The sequence below is a fragment of the Hyla sarda genome, chromosome 2, assembly GCF_029499605.1.
Source record: "Hyla sarda isolate aHylSar1 chromosome 2, aHylSar1.hap1, whole genome shotgun sequence".
Lineage (NCBI taxonomy): Eukaryota > Metazoa > Chordata > Amphibia > Anura > Hylidae > Hyla > Hyla sarda.
In genome coordinates this window covers 497,823,837-497,837,705 of record NC_079190.1, presented here as the reverse complement: position 1 = coordinate 497,837,705, position 13,869 = coordinate 497,823,837, and the positions used below count along the sequence as shown (strand labels likewise).

The following is a 13,869-nucleotide window of genomic DNA, read 5'->3' as shown; positions in this document are numbered from 1 at the left end:
TCCCATAGCAACCAATCAGATTGATGCTTTCACTTTTGAAAGCAGGGATCTGATTGGTTGCTATGGGCAACTCAGCAACTTTTCCTCTGCACAGGTTTTGATAAATCTCCCCCCCCCCCTTTGTGTACATACTATGATAAATACCCCCACACATATTGCTTGTGATGGAATCCGCGCGCTTCGATGTAACTGAGCTGCAATACCGCTCACAAACTGAGGAGAAGAGTGGCGCTGTTTTTGGAAGAATGCAGCCATGTGTTTCTAACAACCCCTTTAGGTTTTGTCTAGTCCTATATAAACACACATACAGGTAATATCACGTAATGAACGATCCAATGAATGGTTAACCATGTAAAAACCAGGATGGGCAGAGTCACAGAGACCCCTCAGTTACCCCTCCTGTCGATTGTATCTCCACAGTAGAGGGGAGATTCGGAGGAGTTATGTGCGGTTTATAACAATGACATCTTGAGACAACGTATGGAACAGGCACTTACTCGTATACGCAGTGTGCAGCTGTAACTACCCATTGTGGACTGATGAGGGAGCCACCGCACAGGTGTATGCCCTGGAAGGTTAGGCTGGCTTGCCAAGGCCACTGCCCCTCTGCCGAAATGTTCCCTCCCACGATACGGGTGGATGAGACATAACTGGGGCGATTTCCACAAACTGAAAGAAAATAGAAGGATGAGCATGAAGAACATCAAAAAATTTAAATAAAGTAAGCACTAGGGCAGTATTTCCCAACCAGGGTGCCTCCAGCTGTTGCAAAACTACATTTACCAACCAGGCAGTATTTCTCAATCAGGGTGCCTCCAGCTGTTGCAAAACTACAACTCCCAGCATACCCGGACAGCCTTCGGCTGTCCGGGCATGCTGGGAGTTGTAGTTTTGCAACAGCTGGAGGTGCCCTGCTTGGGAAACACTGCACTAGGGTCTATACGATTGCTAAAAGAGTAAAAACGTGCTAAAAACGTAAGCAGGGGTCAAGTCCTGGGGAAAAAAAGTGTGGGAACTTACCCAAGATTTCCACTTAAAGGGTACTCCGCCCCTAGACATCTTATCCCCTATCCAAAGGATAGGGGATAAGATGTCTGATTGCGGTGGTCCCGCCGCTGGGGACCACCGCGTTCTCCCTGCTGCACCCGACATTCGTTTAGAGCGTTGGGTGCAGCGCCAGAGGCTCGTGACATCACGGCCACAGCCCCTCAATGCAAGTCTATAGGAGAGTGCATTATAGGCCGCTACTCCCACTCCCATAGACTTGCATTGAGGGGGCGTGGCCGTGTTGTCACATGCCTCTGCCCCCCTTCGCCAGTCATTCGGCACGGAGCGAAGTTCACTCCGCGCACCGGATGTCTGGGATGCCGCAGCCAAGATTGCTGGGGTCCCCAGCGGTGGGACCCCCCGGGACGGTCCTGCTAATGGGAACTGCATTCCTGCTGTGGAAAAAGTGCAGGAACTCTGTTCCCATGAGTTCCTGCAGAACTTGAGCCCTGCTGGTGACTACACATAATATAAACGGATACTTCTGATGTGAAAATGGTCCAAGGTCTCTTCCAACGTGTTTCCCTGCAATCGGAGATCATCAAGTATAGAAATGATAGGGCCCGTCCCCTCATGGTGCTCCATAAGGTGACGTGCACCCAGAGCTCTCTGGATAGTCATAGGATATGAGGAGTCGCCCGGCTGGTCGGTCAGTCAGTCCTGATTTACCTAGATAGTGTATATAGGTGCTGTATAGGTAAATAGGGGAGGTTCTGGTGCCGAACCATCCTTTACCAGGATGTCAATCACGTCTAGGTGTTGGGCCTAGAATAGTATATAGTGTAGGACGTTACAGGTCCCCCACCACCACCTTCAGTTGTCCCTTCCTGGACCCTCTCTTCAGTCTCCGGGGGTTAGGGCACTCCAGATTTTGATAGACACTCATTTAACTATCAATCTTTTGTGATACGGACTGTGTTATTTGTTGGATCAGGGAAATGTGCTTCCCTTGGCGTTTGTTCTCAGCGTCTGTTGCTTCTATGTGTTGGATGTAAGTAGGTTTACTTCCTTTTTACGGGTATTCCGGCTTTATACATCTTTCATCAAGACTGGCGCTGAGGAGAAGTTGACCTGTTGCCCATAGCAACCAATCAGATCGCTTCTTTCATTTTTCAGAGGCCTTTTCAAAACTGAAAGAAGCGGTCTGATTGGTTGCTATGGGCAACTGGTCAACTTTTTCTCTACACAAGTTTTGATGAATCTCCCTCCTTATCCCCTATCCAAAGGATAGGGGATAAGATGTATAAAGCCGAAATACCCCTTTAACTTTTTGGTCGACGTTGTTTATTTGCCTCAAAAATTGACCTTCTGCTGCTTCCATTATATTTGGCGGCTTATAGCAAACCCCCATCGGTATTATTTCTCTCTCCTTATATTTCTACCCAGACTGAGTCCACATCATTTCCCTCACCTATATCTTCTCACACTGTGGCCTCAGATTGGACTTTCAAACTGCTCCCCCTTTCTGACGATAACCCATGTACGCAGGGGTCAAGTCCTGGAAAAAAAAGTGTGGGAACTCACCCAAGATTTCTAATACCCCCTGGGGTGACACACTGTAACAAACCTACTCCACATGTAATCTCCTTACTACTGGGGTGACACACTGTAACAAACCTACTCCACATGTAATCTCCTTACTACTGGGGTGACACACTGTAACAAACCTCCTCCAGATGTAATCTCCTTACTACTGGGGTGACACACTGTAACAAACCCCCTCCTCATTTAATCTACTTACTACTGGGGTGACACACTGTAACAAACCTCCTCCTCATGTAATCTCCTTACTACTGGGGTGACACACTGTAACAAACCCCCTCCTCATGTAATCTCCTTACTACTGGGGTGACACACTGTAACAAACCTCCTTCTCATGTAATCTCCTTACTACTGGGGGGGGGGGGGCACATAGTAACAAACCTCCTTCACATGTAATCTCCTTACTACTGGGGTGACACACTGTAACAAACCTCCTCCTCATGTAATCTCCTTACTACTGGGGTGACACACTGTAACAAACCTCCTCCTCATGTAATCTCCTTACTACTGGGGTGACACACTGTAACAAACCTCCTCATGTAATCTTCTTACTACTGGGGTGACACACTGTAACAAACCTTCTCCACATGTAATCTCCTTACTTCTGTGGTGACACACTGTAACAAACCTCCTCATGTAATCTCCTTACTTCTGTGGTGACACACTGTAACAAACCTCCTCATGTAATCTCCTTACTTCTGTGGTGAGACACTGTAACAAACCTCCTCCTCATGTAATCTCCTTACTACTGGGGTGACACACTGTAACAAACCTCCTCCTCATGTAATCTCCTTACTACTGGGGTGACACACTGTAACAAACCTCCTCATGTAATCTTCTTACTACTGGGGTGACACACTGTAACAAACCTTCTCCACATGTAATCTCCTTACTTCTGTGGTGACACACTGTAACAAACCTCCTCATGTAATCTCCTTACTTCTGTGGTGACACACTGTAACAAACCTCCTCCTCATGTAATCTCCTTACTACTGGGGTGACACACTGTAACAAACCCCCTCCTCATGTAATCTCCTTACTACTGGGGTGACACACTGTAACAAACCTCCTTCTCATGTAATCTCCTTACTACTGGGGGGGGGGGGGCACATAGTAACAAACCTCCTCCACATGTAATCTCCTTACTACTGGGGTGACACACTGTAACAAACCTCCTCCTCATGTAATCTCCTTACTACTGGGGTGACACACTGTAACAAACCTCCTCCTCATGTAATCTCCTTACTACTGGGGTGACACACTGTAACAAACCTCCTCATGTAATCTTCTTACTTCTGTGGTGACACACTGTAACAAACCTCCTCCTCATGTAATCTCCTTACTACTGGGGTGACACACTGTAACAAACCCCCTCCTCATGTAATCTCCTTACTACTGGGGTGACACACTGTAACAAACCTCCTTCTCATGTAATCTCCTTACTACTGGGGGGGGGGGGGCACATAGTAACAAACCTCCTCCACATGTAATCTCCTTACTACTGGGGTGACACACTGTAACAAACCTCCTCCTCATGTAATCTCCTTACTACTGGGGTGACACACTGTAACAAACCTCCTCCTCATGTAATCTCCTTACTACTGGGGTGACACACTGTAACAAACCTTCTCCACATGTAATCTCCTTACTTCTGTGGTGACACACTGTAACAAACCTCCTCATGTAATCTCCTTACTTCTGTGGTGACACACTGTAACAAACCTCCTCATGTAATCTCCTTACTTCTGTGGTGAGACACTGTAACAAACCTCCTCCTCATGTAATCTCCTTACTACTGGGGTGACACACTGTAACAAACCTCCTCCTCATGTAATCTCCTTACTACTGGGGTGACACACTGTAACAAACCTCCTCATGTAATCTTCTTACTACTGGGGTGACACACTGTAACAAACCTTCTCCACATGTAATCTCCTTACTTCTGTGGTGACACACTGTAACAAACCTCCTCCTCATGTAATCTCCTTACAACTGGGGTGACACACTGTAACAAACCTCCTCATGTAATCTTCTTACTACTGGGGTGACACACTGTAACAAACCTTCTCCACATGTAATCTCCTTACTTCTGTGGTGACACACTGTAACAAACCTCCTCATGTAATCTCCTTACTTCTGTGGTGACACACTGTAACAAACCTCCTCATGTAATCTCCTTACTTCTGTGGTGACACACTGTAAGAAACCTCCTCCTCATGTAATCTCCTTACTACTGGGGTGACACACTGTAACAAACCCCCTCCTCATGTAATGACCTTACTACTGTAGTGATAGTTTTGCGGCTGTCAGGACCTGGAGAAATAACCTTCTTGCAGAGGGCAGAATGTCGCCCCCATCAAGAGGGCGCTCTGGGCGGCTGCCTATTTTGCCTATAGGTGGAGCCGGCCCTGTATGGGAATGAAGAGACACGGGGGTGATCAATAGGGGGATGAAGTGACACAGAGAGGGATGAAATGGCACAGGGGGTAGCAGCCACATTTGTATTGCTGATACTGGAATCACGAAGTTCATGGTAGGAGGCGCAACATGATACATGCAATTTGCGGTACGGCTAGGAGTGTGTCATAAAACTTGGCGAGGGTGTACCCGGCACATTAAGAGTTTGACCTTGAATAATCGGTTGGTAGGGACAAGCTGCTTGACAACCCACTGTTAAAGCCTGCGGTTGTTAGGCAGTGTCTCTATAGCAACCAGGCTATACATTTTTTATTTTTTTTTAAAGACTGAGCTTAAAACTTTACGGGCACTGTATGGATAGCGGGGAAGGTGAAGGCAGTCACACCATGTCATCCACCTTCCCAGCCTGAATTATTAATCAGATTTTTTTTTTTATTTTTTTTTTTTAAAGAAAATGTTTATTCTTTTATTTTTTCTATTCTACTTTTTTTTTATACATCAACTGGCTCCAGAAAGTTAAACAGATTTGTAATTACTTCTATTTAAAAAATCTTAATACTTTCAGTACTTATGAGCTTCTGAAGTTAAGGTTGTTCTTTTCTGTCTAAGTGCTCTCTGATGACACGTGTCTCAGGAAACACCCAGTTTAGAAGCAAATCCCCATAGCAAACCTCTTCTAAACTGGGCGGTTCCCGAGACACGTGTCATCAGAGATTACTTAGACAGAAAAGAACAACCTTAACTTCAGAAGCTCATAAGTACTGAAAGGATTAAGATTTTTTAATAGACGTAATTTACAAATCTGTTTAACTTTCTGGAGCCAGTTGATATATATAAAAACGTTTTTTCCTGGAATACCCCTTTAACTGATAAACGAATCTGCTCCAAAACATTTCGCACAGTTTCCTGTATCCTCAGATAGATATCACATACTCACCCACACACTTCACTGTAATGACATTTCCCGAGGAGCAGAATTCTCTGAAAAAGAAGAATTTGTGAGCTGTAGGGACCTACAGAACATATCGGTAACCAATCTACTGAGCCAGACCAAATAGATCCATCCTCAAGGGATATTCCTCCCACAAAAACATTTGTCACCTATCCCTGTTGCAAAACTACAACTCCCAGCATGCCACAAATGCAGTACAGAGTTTTGTTTTGTTGGTACAAAAACCTTTTATATGTTGTACATTCTAATATACTTTTATAGAAATAATGGCTTATGAAACACACCACTAGGGGTCCCTATACCATCCAGAACATAATCCTATCCAGCTGCAGCATTATCTTTGTCCAAGTTGAAGCACAGGCAGGGACAAAGTCCAGTAAGTAAAGGCGGGGCTAGCGCACTCGTCTGTGCTCACTCCTGTTCTATCAGACTGCAGCAGAGAGGAGGAGGGGGGGGGGGTTTAAAGAGCAGCCTGCAGTGATTGGATGAAGAGACCCAGACCTTATGCAGGAAGATGAGTCATGCAGCATGAGAACAAGCCCCCTCCAAGCACAGATTGACAAAGCAAGTGAGCAACAGAAAGAAGAAACTTGAAAGAAAATATAGGTGCTAAAGATATGAAAATTATAGGGGTACAAAGTAACATACAACTTTTTTTTTGTGAAATATGACAGGTACGCTTTAAAGGGGTACTCCGGGGGAAAACCTTTTTTTTTTTTTTTAAATCAACTGGTGCCATAAACAGATTTGTAAATTCCGTATCAGGAACTGTCCAGAGCAGGAGAAAATCCCCATAGCAAACCTATGCTGCTCTGGACAGTTCCTGACACGGACAGAGGTGTCAGCAGAGAGCACTGTGGACAAGACAAAAAAGAAATTCAAAAAGAAAAGAATTTCCTCTGTAGCATACAGCTGCTTAAAAAGTACTGAAAGGATAAAGATTTTTTAGTAGAAGTTATTTACAATTCTGTTTAAAGGGGTACTCCGGTGAAAACGTTTTTTCTTTTAAATCAACTGGTGGCAGAAAGTTAAACATATTTGTAAATTACTTCTATTAAAATTCTTAATCCTTCCAGTACTTATTAGCTGCTGAATGCTACAGAGGAATTCCTTTCTTTTTGGAACACTGATGACATCACGAGCACAGTGCTCTCTGCTGACATCTCTGTCCATTTTATCAACCAGTGCATAGCAAATGCATGCTAAGGGCAGCATGGTGGCTCAGTGGTTAGCACTGCTGCCTTGCAGTGCTGGGGACTTGGGTTCAAACCCCACTAAGGACAACAATAAATAAAGCGTTATTATTATTATTATAATAACGTCAGCAGAGAGCTCGTGATGAGAGCTGTGCTCGTGATGTCATCAGAGAGCATTCCAAAAAGAAAAGAATTTCCTCTGTAGTATTCAGAAGCTAATAAGTACAGGAAGGATTAAGAATTTTTTATAGAAGTAATTTACAAATATGTTTAACTTTCTGCCACCAGTTGATTTAAAAGAAAAAAGGTTTTCACCGGAGTACCCCTTTAACTTTTTAATAAAAAAAAAAAAGTTTTCCACTGGAGAGCCCCTTTAAAGTCAATAGGGATTTATGAATTTGGCATTTTTTTTCTGCTGTTTTATGCTCAGTGCCAGCATGTTGAGACTGTGGCATTTTTTGGACAAAATCTTTGTGTTTGGGAGGAAAAAAATCTATAAAAAAAAAAACATGTGGGTTTAGCATTTCTGGCATATTTACCCCCTCACCCCTTTTCTTTCATAACATTTTTAATTTAAATCAGAAATCTGGTTGATGGGACAGGCTTGCAAAACACAGAATGATGGCAAATTTGGAAAAATATAGACACCCTCACACTCCCACCCCACCCGTCCTAGTGTTGCCATCTAGAATGGTGCTTTATCCTGCTGGATAACCAAGGACACTTACCTTCCCTGTATGATCTGCTGTAGTAGTGTTTCCCGCATGTCAGGATTAGAAGATTTTATTATAGACACAAATTCTCGTCTAAATGGTTCTTCCACAAAAGCCACAGCCACTGAGCCGGTGCTCACAAAACTGAAAAGTATAGAAAAAGCGGTTTAATACAGGGCTAACGGAAAAAAATTCTGAAAAAAAAAAAAATCCTAATTAAAAGGAAAAAAAAGGCCAAATAAAAGAGGGTTACCACTTAAAGGGGTATTCCACTGCTAGCATATTATCCTCTATCCAATCGATGGGGTCCTGCTGTTGGGGCCCCCAGCGATCTCCTGCAGCACCCGGTGTACTAAACAAACGCCGGGTTCCCGCCTCAGTGGTCGTGACGTCACACCATGCCCCCTCCATTCATGTCTATGGGAGGGGGCGTGTCGGCCGACACGCCCCCTCCCATAGACATCAATGGAGGGGGCGTGGCGTTATGTCACAAGGGGTGTGTCTGTGACATCGCGATCACGGCCTCCGGCTCAGAGCATTCTGAACAAAATATTCAGAACCCTGGAGCACGGGAGTACCCCTTTAAAATGTAAAATTGGCCACTTATTAGTTAATTCATTTTTGCAAAATGTCTGAACAGGTGTCTAATCTTATTGGTCTTCACCTCGCCCGATGACAAGCTAAGTAAAATGTGACAACCAGTATTAGGGTACTTTCACACATGCGGATTTACAGCGTATTTTATGCTGTAGATCCGCCGCTGAAGGACCTCTGTATGGTGCCCTTAAATATGCCTGCTCGGAGCGGCAATACTCTGCTCCGAGCAGACACACTGCGATGTGCGAGTCGCCGCGCATGCGCGGTGTACTCGCACACATCGCAGCTGCTTCCACTGCTCAATGAGCTAGGCCGAGAGCTGCCGCGATGTGCGAGTATACTGCGCATCTCAGTGTGTCTGCTCATAGCGGCGTATTGCCGCTCTGAGCAGGCACATAAAAAGGCAGCATATAGGAGGTCCTTCAGCGGCGGATCCACAGCGAAATCCACAGCGAAAATCCACACGTGTGAACGTACCCTTAAATTGGGGCCCACCCTAAATTTGCATATAAATATTACATGTTTTACTTACTAAGATGCAGAAAAATACACCAGTGATTTGCATGTTTTTGCCATCATTTTGTGCAAATTGCATTGTAAATGTAGATATGTCTTGGTGCTATTAAAGGGGTACTCCGGTGGAATTATTATTATTTTTTTAATTAACTGATGCCAGAAAGTTAAACAGATTTGTAAATTACTTCTATTAAAGAATCTTAATCCTTCCAGTACTTATTAGCGTCTGTATACTACAGAGGAAATTCTTTTTTGGGGGGATTTATTTTCTGTCACAACCACAGTGCTCTCTGCTGACATCTCTGTCCATTTCAGGAACTGTCCAGAGCAGGAGAAAATTCCCATAGAAAACATATGCTGCTCTGGACAGTTCCTAAAATGGACAGAGGTGTCAGCAGAGAGCACTGTGCTCGTGACAGAAAAGAAATCCAAAAAGAAAATAATTTCCTGTCATATACAGATGCTAACTAGTACTGGAAGGATTAAAAATTTTAAATAGAAGTAATTTACAAATCTGTTTAACTTTCTGGCACCAGTGGATTTAAAAAAAAAAAAAGTTTTCGACCGGAGTACCCCTTTAAGGGACCCACTGGGGTGACAACCAACAACAACAACTTCAAAATATCAGCAGCACCCATTTATACAAAAACTAGCAGTGTACCTGTGAATTATTGGTAGGTGTTTGAGTGTTCAGACCCTGACCAATAATGAGAACATTGATTCCCCACTCTGTGTCTATGAGACCTGGATGGCCCCATAGACTTACATTGTAAGTTCACCCAGGTCATGTGACAGAAGGTACTAAGTAGGGATCAACCGATATCGTTTTTTTAGGGCCGATACCGATAATCGGTGGAGGTTAGGGCCGATAGCCGATAACTTATACCGATATTCCGGTATAAGTTATCGGCTATTTATCCCCCCGCGACACCGCTGCAGATCATTGATTTAAAGCGGGCGCTTTAAATCAGTGCACTGCAGTGGCTTTTGCGGTGCCATAGGCCGCCGCCGCCACCACCCACTTCTCTCCCCCTACCTGTCAGGGTGGTCCGGGCCATCCTTCCTTCCCGTAGTGTCCGGCGGCATTCCGGGTGGAGAGTGAACCGGTCCGGGCTGTCCTTCTTCTCCGGGGGTGCTCTTCTCCACTCCGGGCAGGCTCCGGCCTAGTAACGCAGCATAGACGCCGCTGCGCAGTGACGCCCGTGCGCAGCGATGCACCTGACGTCACGGCGTAGCGGCGTCTATGCAGCGTAAAAGGCCGTAGCCTGCCCGGAGTGGAGAAGAGGACCCCTGGAGAAGAAGGACAGCCTGGACCGGTTCACCCTCCACCCGGAATGCCGGCGGACACTACAGGAAGGAAGGATGGATGGCCCGGACCACCCCCATTACGGGTAAGTCAAATTTTTTTTTTATTAACATGGAGGGTGGGGGAGGGCCCGACCGGTATAGCGGTATGGGCAAAAATCCATACCGTGGAAGAAAAAAAACGGTATCCGGTTCATACCGGTATGCCGACCAGCACTACGGTGGGGGGTGCGATGCGGTGCGTCGGGAGGGGCGGTCGTGGTGCGGCGGGTCGGGGGGGCGGTCGCGGTGGGGGCGGGGCATTATCGGCTTATCGGCAAGATAATTGCCGATACCGATAATGCCCAAAATCGTGATTATCGGCCAAAAAATATCGGCCATACCGATAATCGATCGATCCCTTGTACTAAGCATGCATTTTTCCCAGCTGGTTCTTGGGTTTGGTCATTCAGACCCCGACCAATCAAAACTTTAGGTATGTTTTTATTACATAATAGGGGAGATTTATCAAGACCTATGCTGAGGAAAAGTTGACCAGTCGCCCATAGCAACCAATCAAATCGCTTCTTTCATTTTGCAGAGGCCTTTTCAAAAATGAAAGAAGCGATCTGATTGGTTGCTATGGGCAACTCAGCATCTTTCCCTCTGGACAGGTTTTGAAACTCTCCCCCAGATATATATTTTTGCTCTAAATTTGTCTATAAATTTGTTGCAGTTGCTTTATTTGCAATTTTTTATTTTTATGGCAATTTTTTTTTTATACGATGGTTGTTTAGGCATGTCCGAATCAAGTTGTCTTTCCGATTTTTCAGGGGCCTTTTCAAAAATGAAAGCAGCGATCTGATTGGTAACTAGTTGACTTTTCCTTGGCGCAAGTTTTGATGAATCTCCCTCAAAATGTTTAAAATGTGCCCAATTTGAACCATCGGAACCATTGACCAGTATATTACAGTCTCATGTACATGGTAGAGCCATATGCTGGAGATTGTACAGCCTCCCGGAGATGCCATTGTTATGGAGTCATAGCCACTCAGCGTCCAAGTGTATGGCACCTCCATAGCTGTAGAATACCATAGGTTTTAGTAAATGACATCCGATAAGGAGGATCCTGGGTCAATATGTAGCATTGGGTGGGATCTACCGTCATCTGTCACCCCCACTGCATAGACAGATTTAAAAAAAAAAAATAGCCATTACATACAGAACATGAATCCTTATTACCTGGAGAACCCTAATTGCTTACATGTGAAATTCCCATACACACTCCTCCATCCATCAGAACAGACGGTCCTCCAGGAGCCGGCGACATAGGCCTGCAATACGCCGCTTCGTCCGCTCAACCGCACTACAAAAATGTTAAAAAATGTTGTGACTATCTCTTAAAGAGTACCTCTCATGATCTTGTTAAATTTTATAATGCCCCCATCATCATATACCACCCCCTGCTTTATTTTTATTATTTTTTACTTTTCTACCTTGATATTGTTCTGTATTTTCTGCTCAGTCTCAGTCAGATTCACAGACTGGGAAGGGGCGTTCCCCAGCAGGCTGCGACATCATCTGAAGGAGAACTTCCTCCCTCACTCTGCTACACACAGCCCAGAGCAGTTCAGTGTGAGATGAGCTATGATTGGCTAATGCTGTACAAACCCCCCCCCCCCCCCCCCCCCCCTCAGCACTTCAGACTGCATTTCCTGATTTTGGACTTCTGCCAGGCCAGCAGGAGTCCAAAGTCTATGCAAGAGAAGGGGGGAAATGTGCTCTGGACAAGTAGGGAGACACCTAGTGGCAGCTTTTTTAAACACAAATAATAGAAACACATACATAGAAAACGTCATTATTTTTTTTTAAACAAAGTACATTAGAAAGATTTTTTGTTATTTAACATAAGGAGTGAAATAGTAAAAATGTGTTTTAATGAGAGTGCCCATTTAAGGTTTGGTGTAAATTTATTTATAACAGAACAGAAAAAATTTAGGTCAGACTGGCCCATCAATATACCAATGGATTTTAAAGCTGTCCAGGCTCTAACATAAGAACGGCTCCAAAAGTCCAGCAAGAGAGAGAAAGCCATCTGGAGGTAATTTGGGGGCCACCACCAGTGGCTAGACCTTATTGTTTATATGTCCTGATGTATTCTATATAGCTAGGGATTGACCCTCAGAAATCTTTCCTCTGGGGGGAGGTGCCCCCAAGGAACCTCAGTCCAACTCTGATCTACCTCCACCCTGGATGCATCATCTTCACAAGGCTCCTCGTGGGAGGGACTAAAAACAAAAGTCTGTGCAATACGAAGGAGCCTAGAACACAGCAGGCAATTCCACACAGCCATTTCTGTTCATGATGGAATGTGTAACTGAGGTGGTGGTCAGCCGTACAGGCGGTTGCCAGTCAACAGGGAAGCATTTTTTTTTTCTTAATTTAAAATGTTTAAAACCCGATTAAAAACCCTCCTGTAGAAAGTAACCAAAGATTAAGACTGAGATTACCACATCTGAGTTCATCGTCTCCATCCGGACAGTCATAGACTCCATCGCAACGTTTGGACTTCAGGATACATTTTGTAGAGGATTGGCAGTGGATCTTTCCAGGACACGTGTAGTGAACTAGAAAAAAAGATATATGGGCCTATTACAAATGATCTGCCAAGCTTCATGCTGCAGCTTATAATGTTCGCTTGTCTGCTGTGTATATGCACAAGCCCTTCCCCAGCTCAGAATATTTGTGCATGGTAACTTATCTACACTGCAACAAGGACAGGATGAACTACACGCAGGTTTCATAAAAAAAAAATTTTTTAACAGATTTGTAAATTACTTCTATGAAAAAATCTTTACCCTTCCAGTACTTATTAGCAGCTGTATGCTACAGAGGAAATTCTATTCTTTTTTAATTTCTTTTTTTGTCTTGTCCGCTGACACCTCTGTCCGTGTCAGGAACTGTCCAGAGCAGCTATGGGGATTTTCTCCTGCTCTGGACAGTTCGTGATACGGGCATCAGGTGGCAGTAGAGAGCATTGTGGACAAGAAAAAAAAAAAAAAGAATTTCCTCTGTAGCATACAGCTGCTAATAAGTACTGGAAAGGTAAATATTTTTTAATAGAAGTAATTTACAAATCTGTTTAACTTTCTGGCACTAGTTGATTTAAAAAAAAAAAAATAGTTTTCCACCAGTGTTCCCCTTTTTTACACTGATCATATCACATGTGGTAATATGTTTTGGGGATACAAACCCTGCCATAGATACCTGTAATATTTTGCTCTGGCGTATTTATACTATTACATAACCCTATGTAAGACCAGGTTATGATCACCCAGTCACTATTGATACCATTTGTAATAGGTACTGTAATGTGATCTCAATAAAGAATAATTTTTATATTTTGCAATAAAAACTTGTTTGTTCTTTGGTATACATTCATTAAAGGAGTACTCCGCCCCTAAACATCTTATCCTCTATCCGAGGTACCCCTGCGATCTCCCTGCTGCACTCGTTTAGAGCGTGGGGTGCAGCGCCGGAGGCTTGGGATGTCACGGACATGCCCGCTCGTGACGTCATGACCATGCCCCCTCAATGCAAGTCT

The 13,869-nt window shown here is 44.3% G+C and overlaps 1 protein-coding gene across 1 annotated transcript in view; it reads right to left on the bottom strand.

Annotated features, from left to right (window-relative positions):
- TMPRSS3 (transmembrane serine protease 3) overlaps positions 1 to 13,869 on the bottom strand; it is a gene marked incomplete in the record, with an annotated part of 200,034 nt that overhangs the window by 79,133 nt on the left and 107,032 nt on the right. The window contains 5 exon segments of the mRNA XM_056559761.1: positions 498 to 669; positions 5,945 to 5,988; positions 7,884 to 8,012; positions 11,508 to 11,631; positions 12,776 to 12,892. Coding sequence (XP_056415736.1) covers positions 498 to 669; positions 5,945 to 5,988; positions 7,884 to 8,012; positions 11,508 to 11,631; positions 12,776 to 12,892 — 586 coding nt within the window.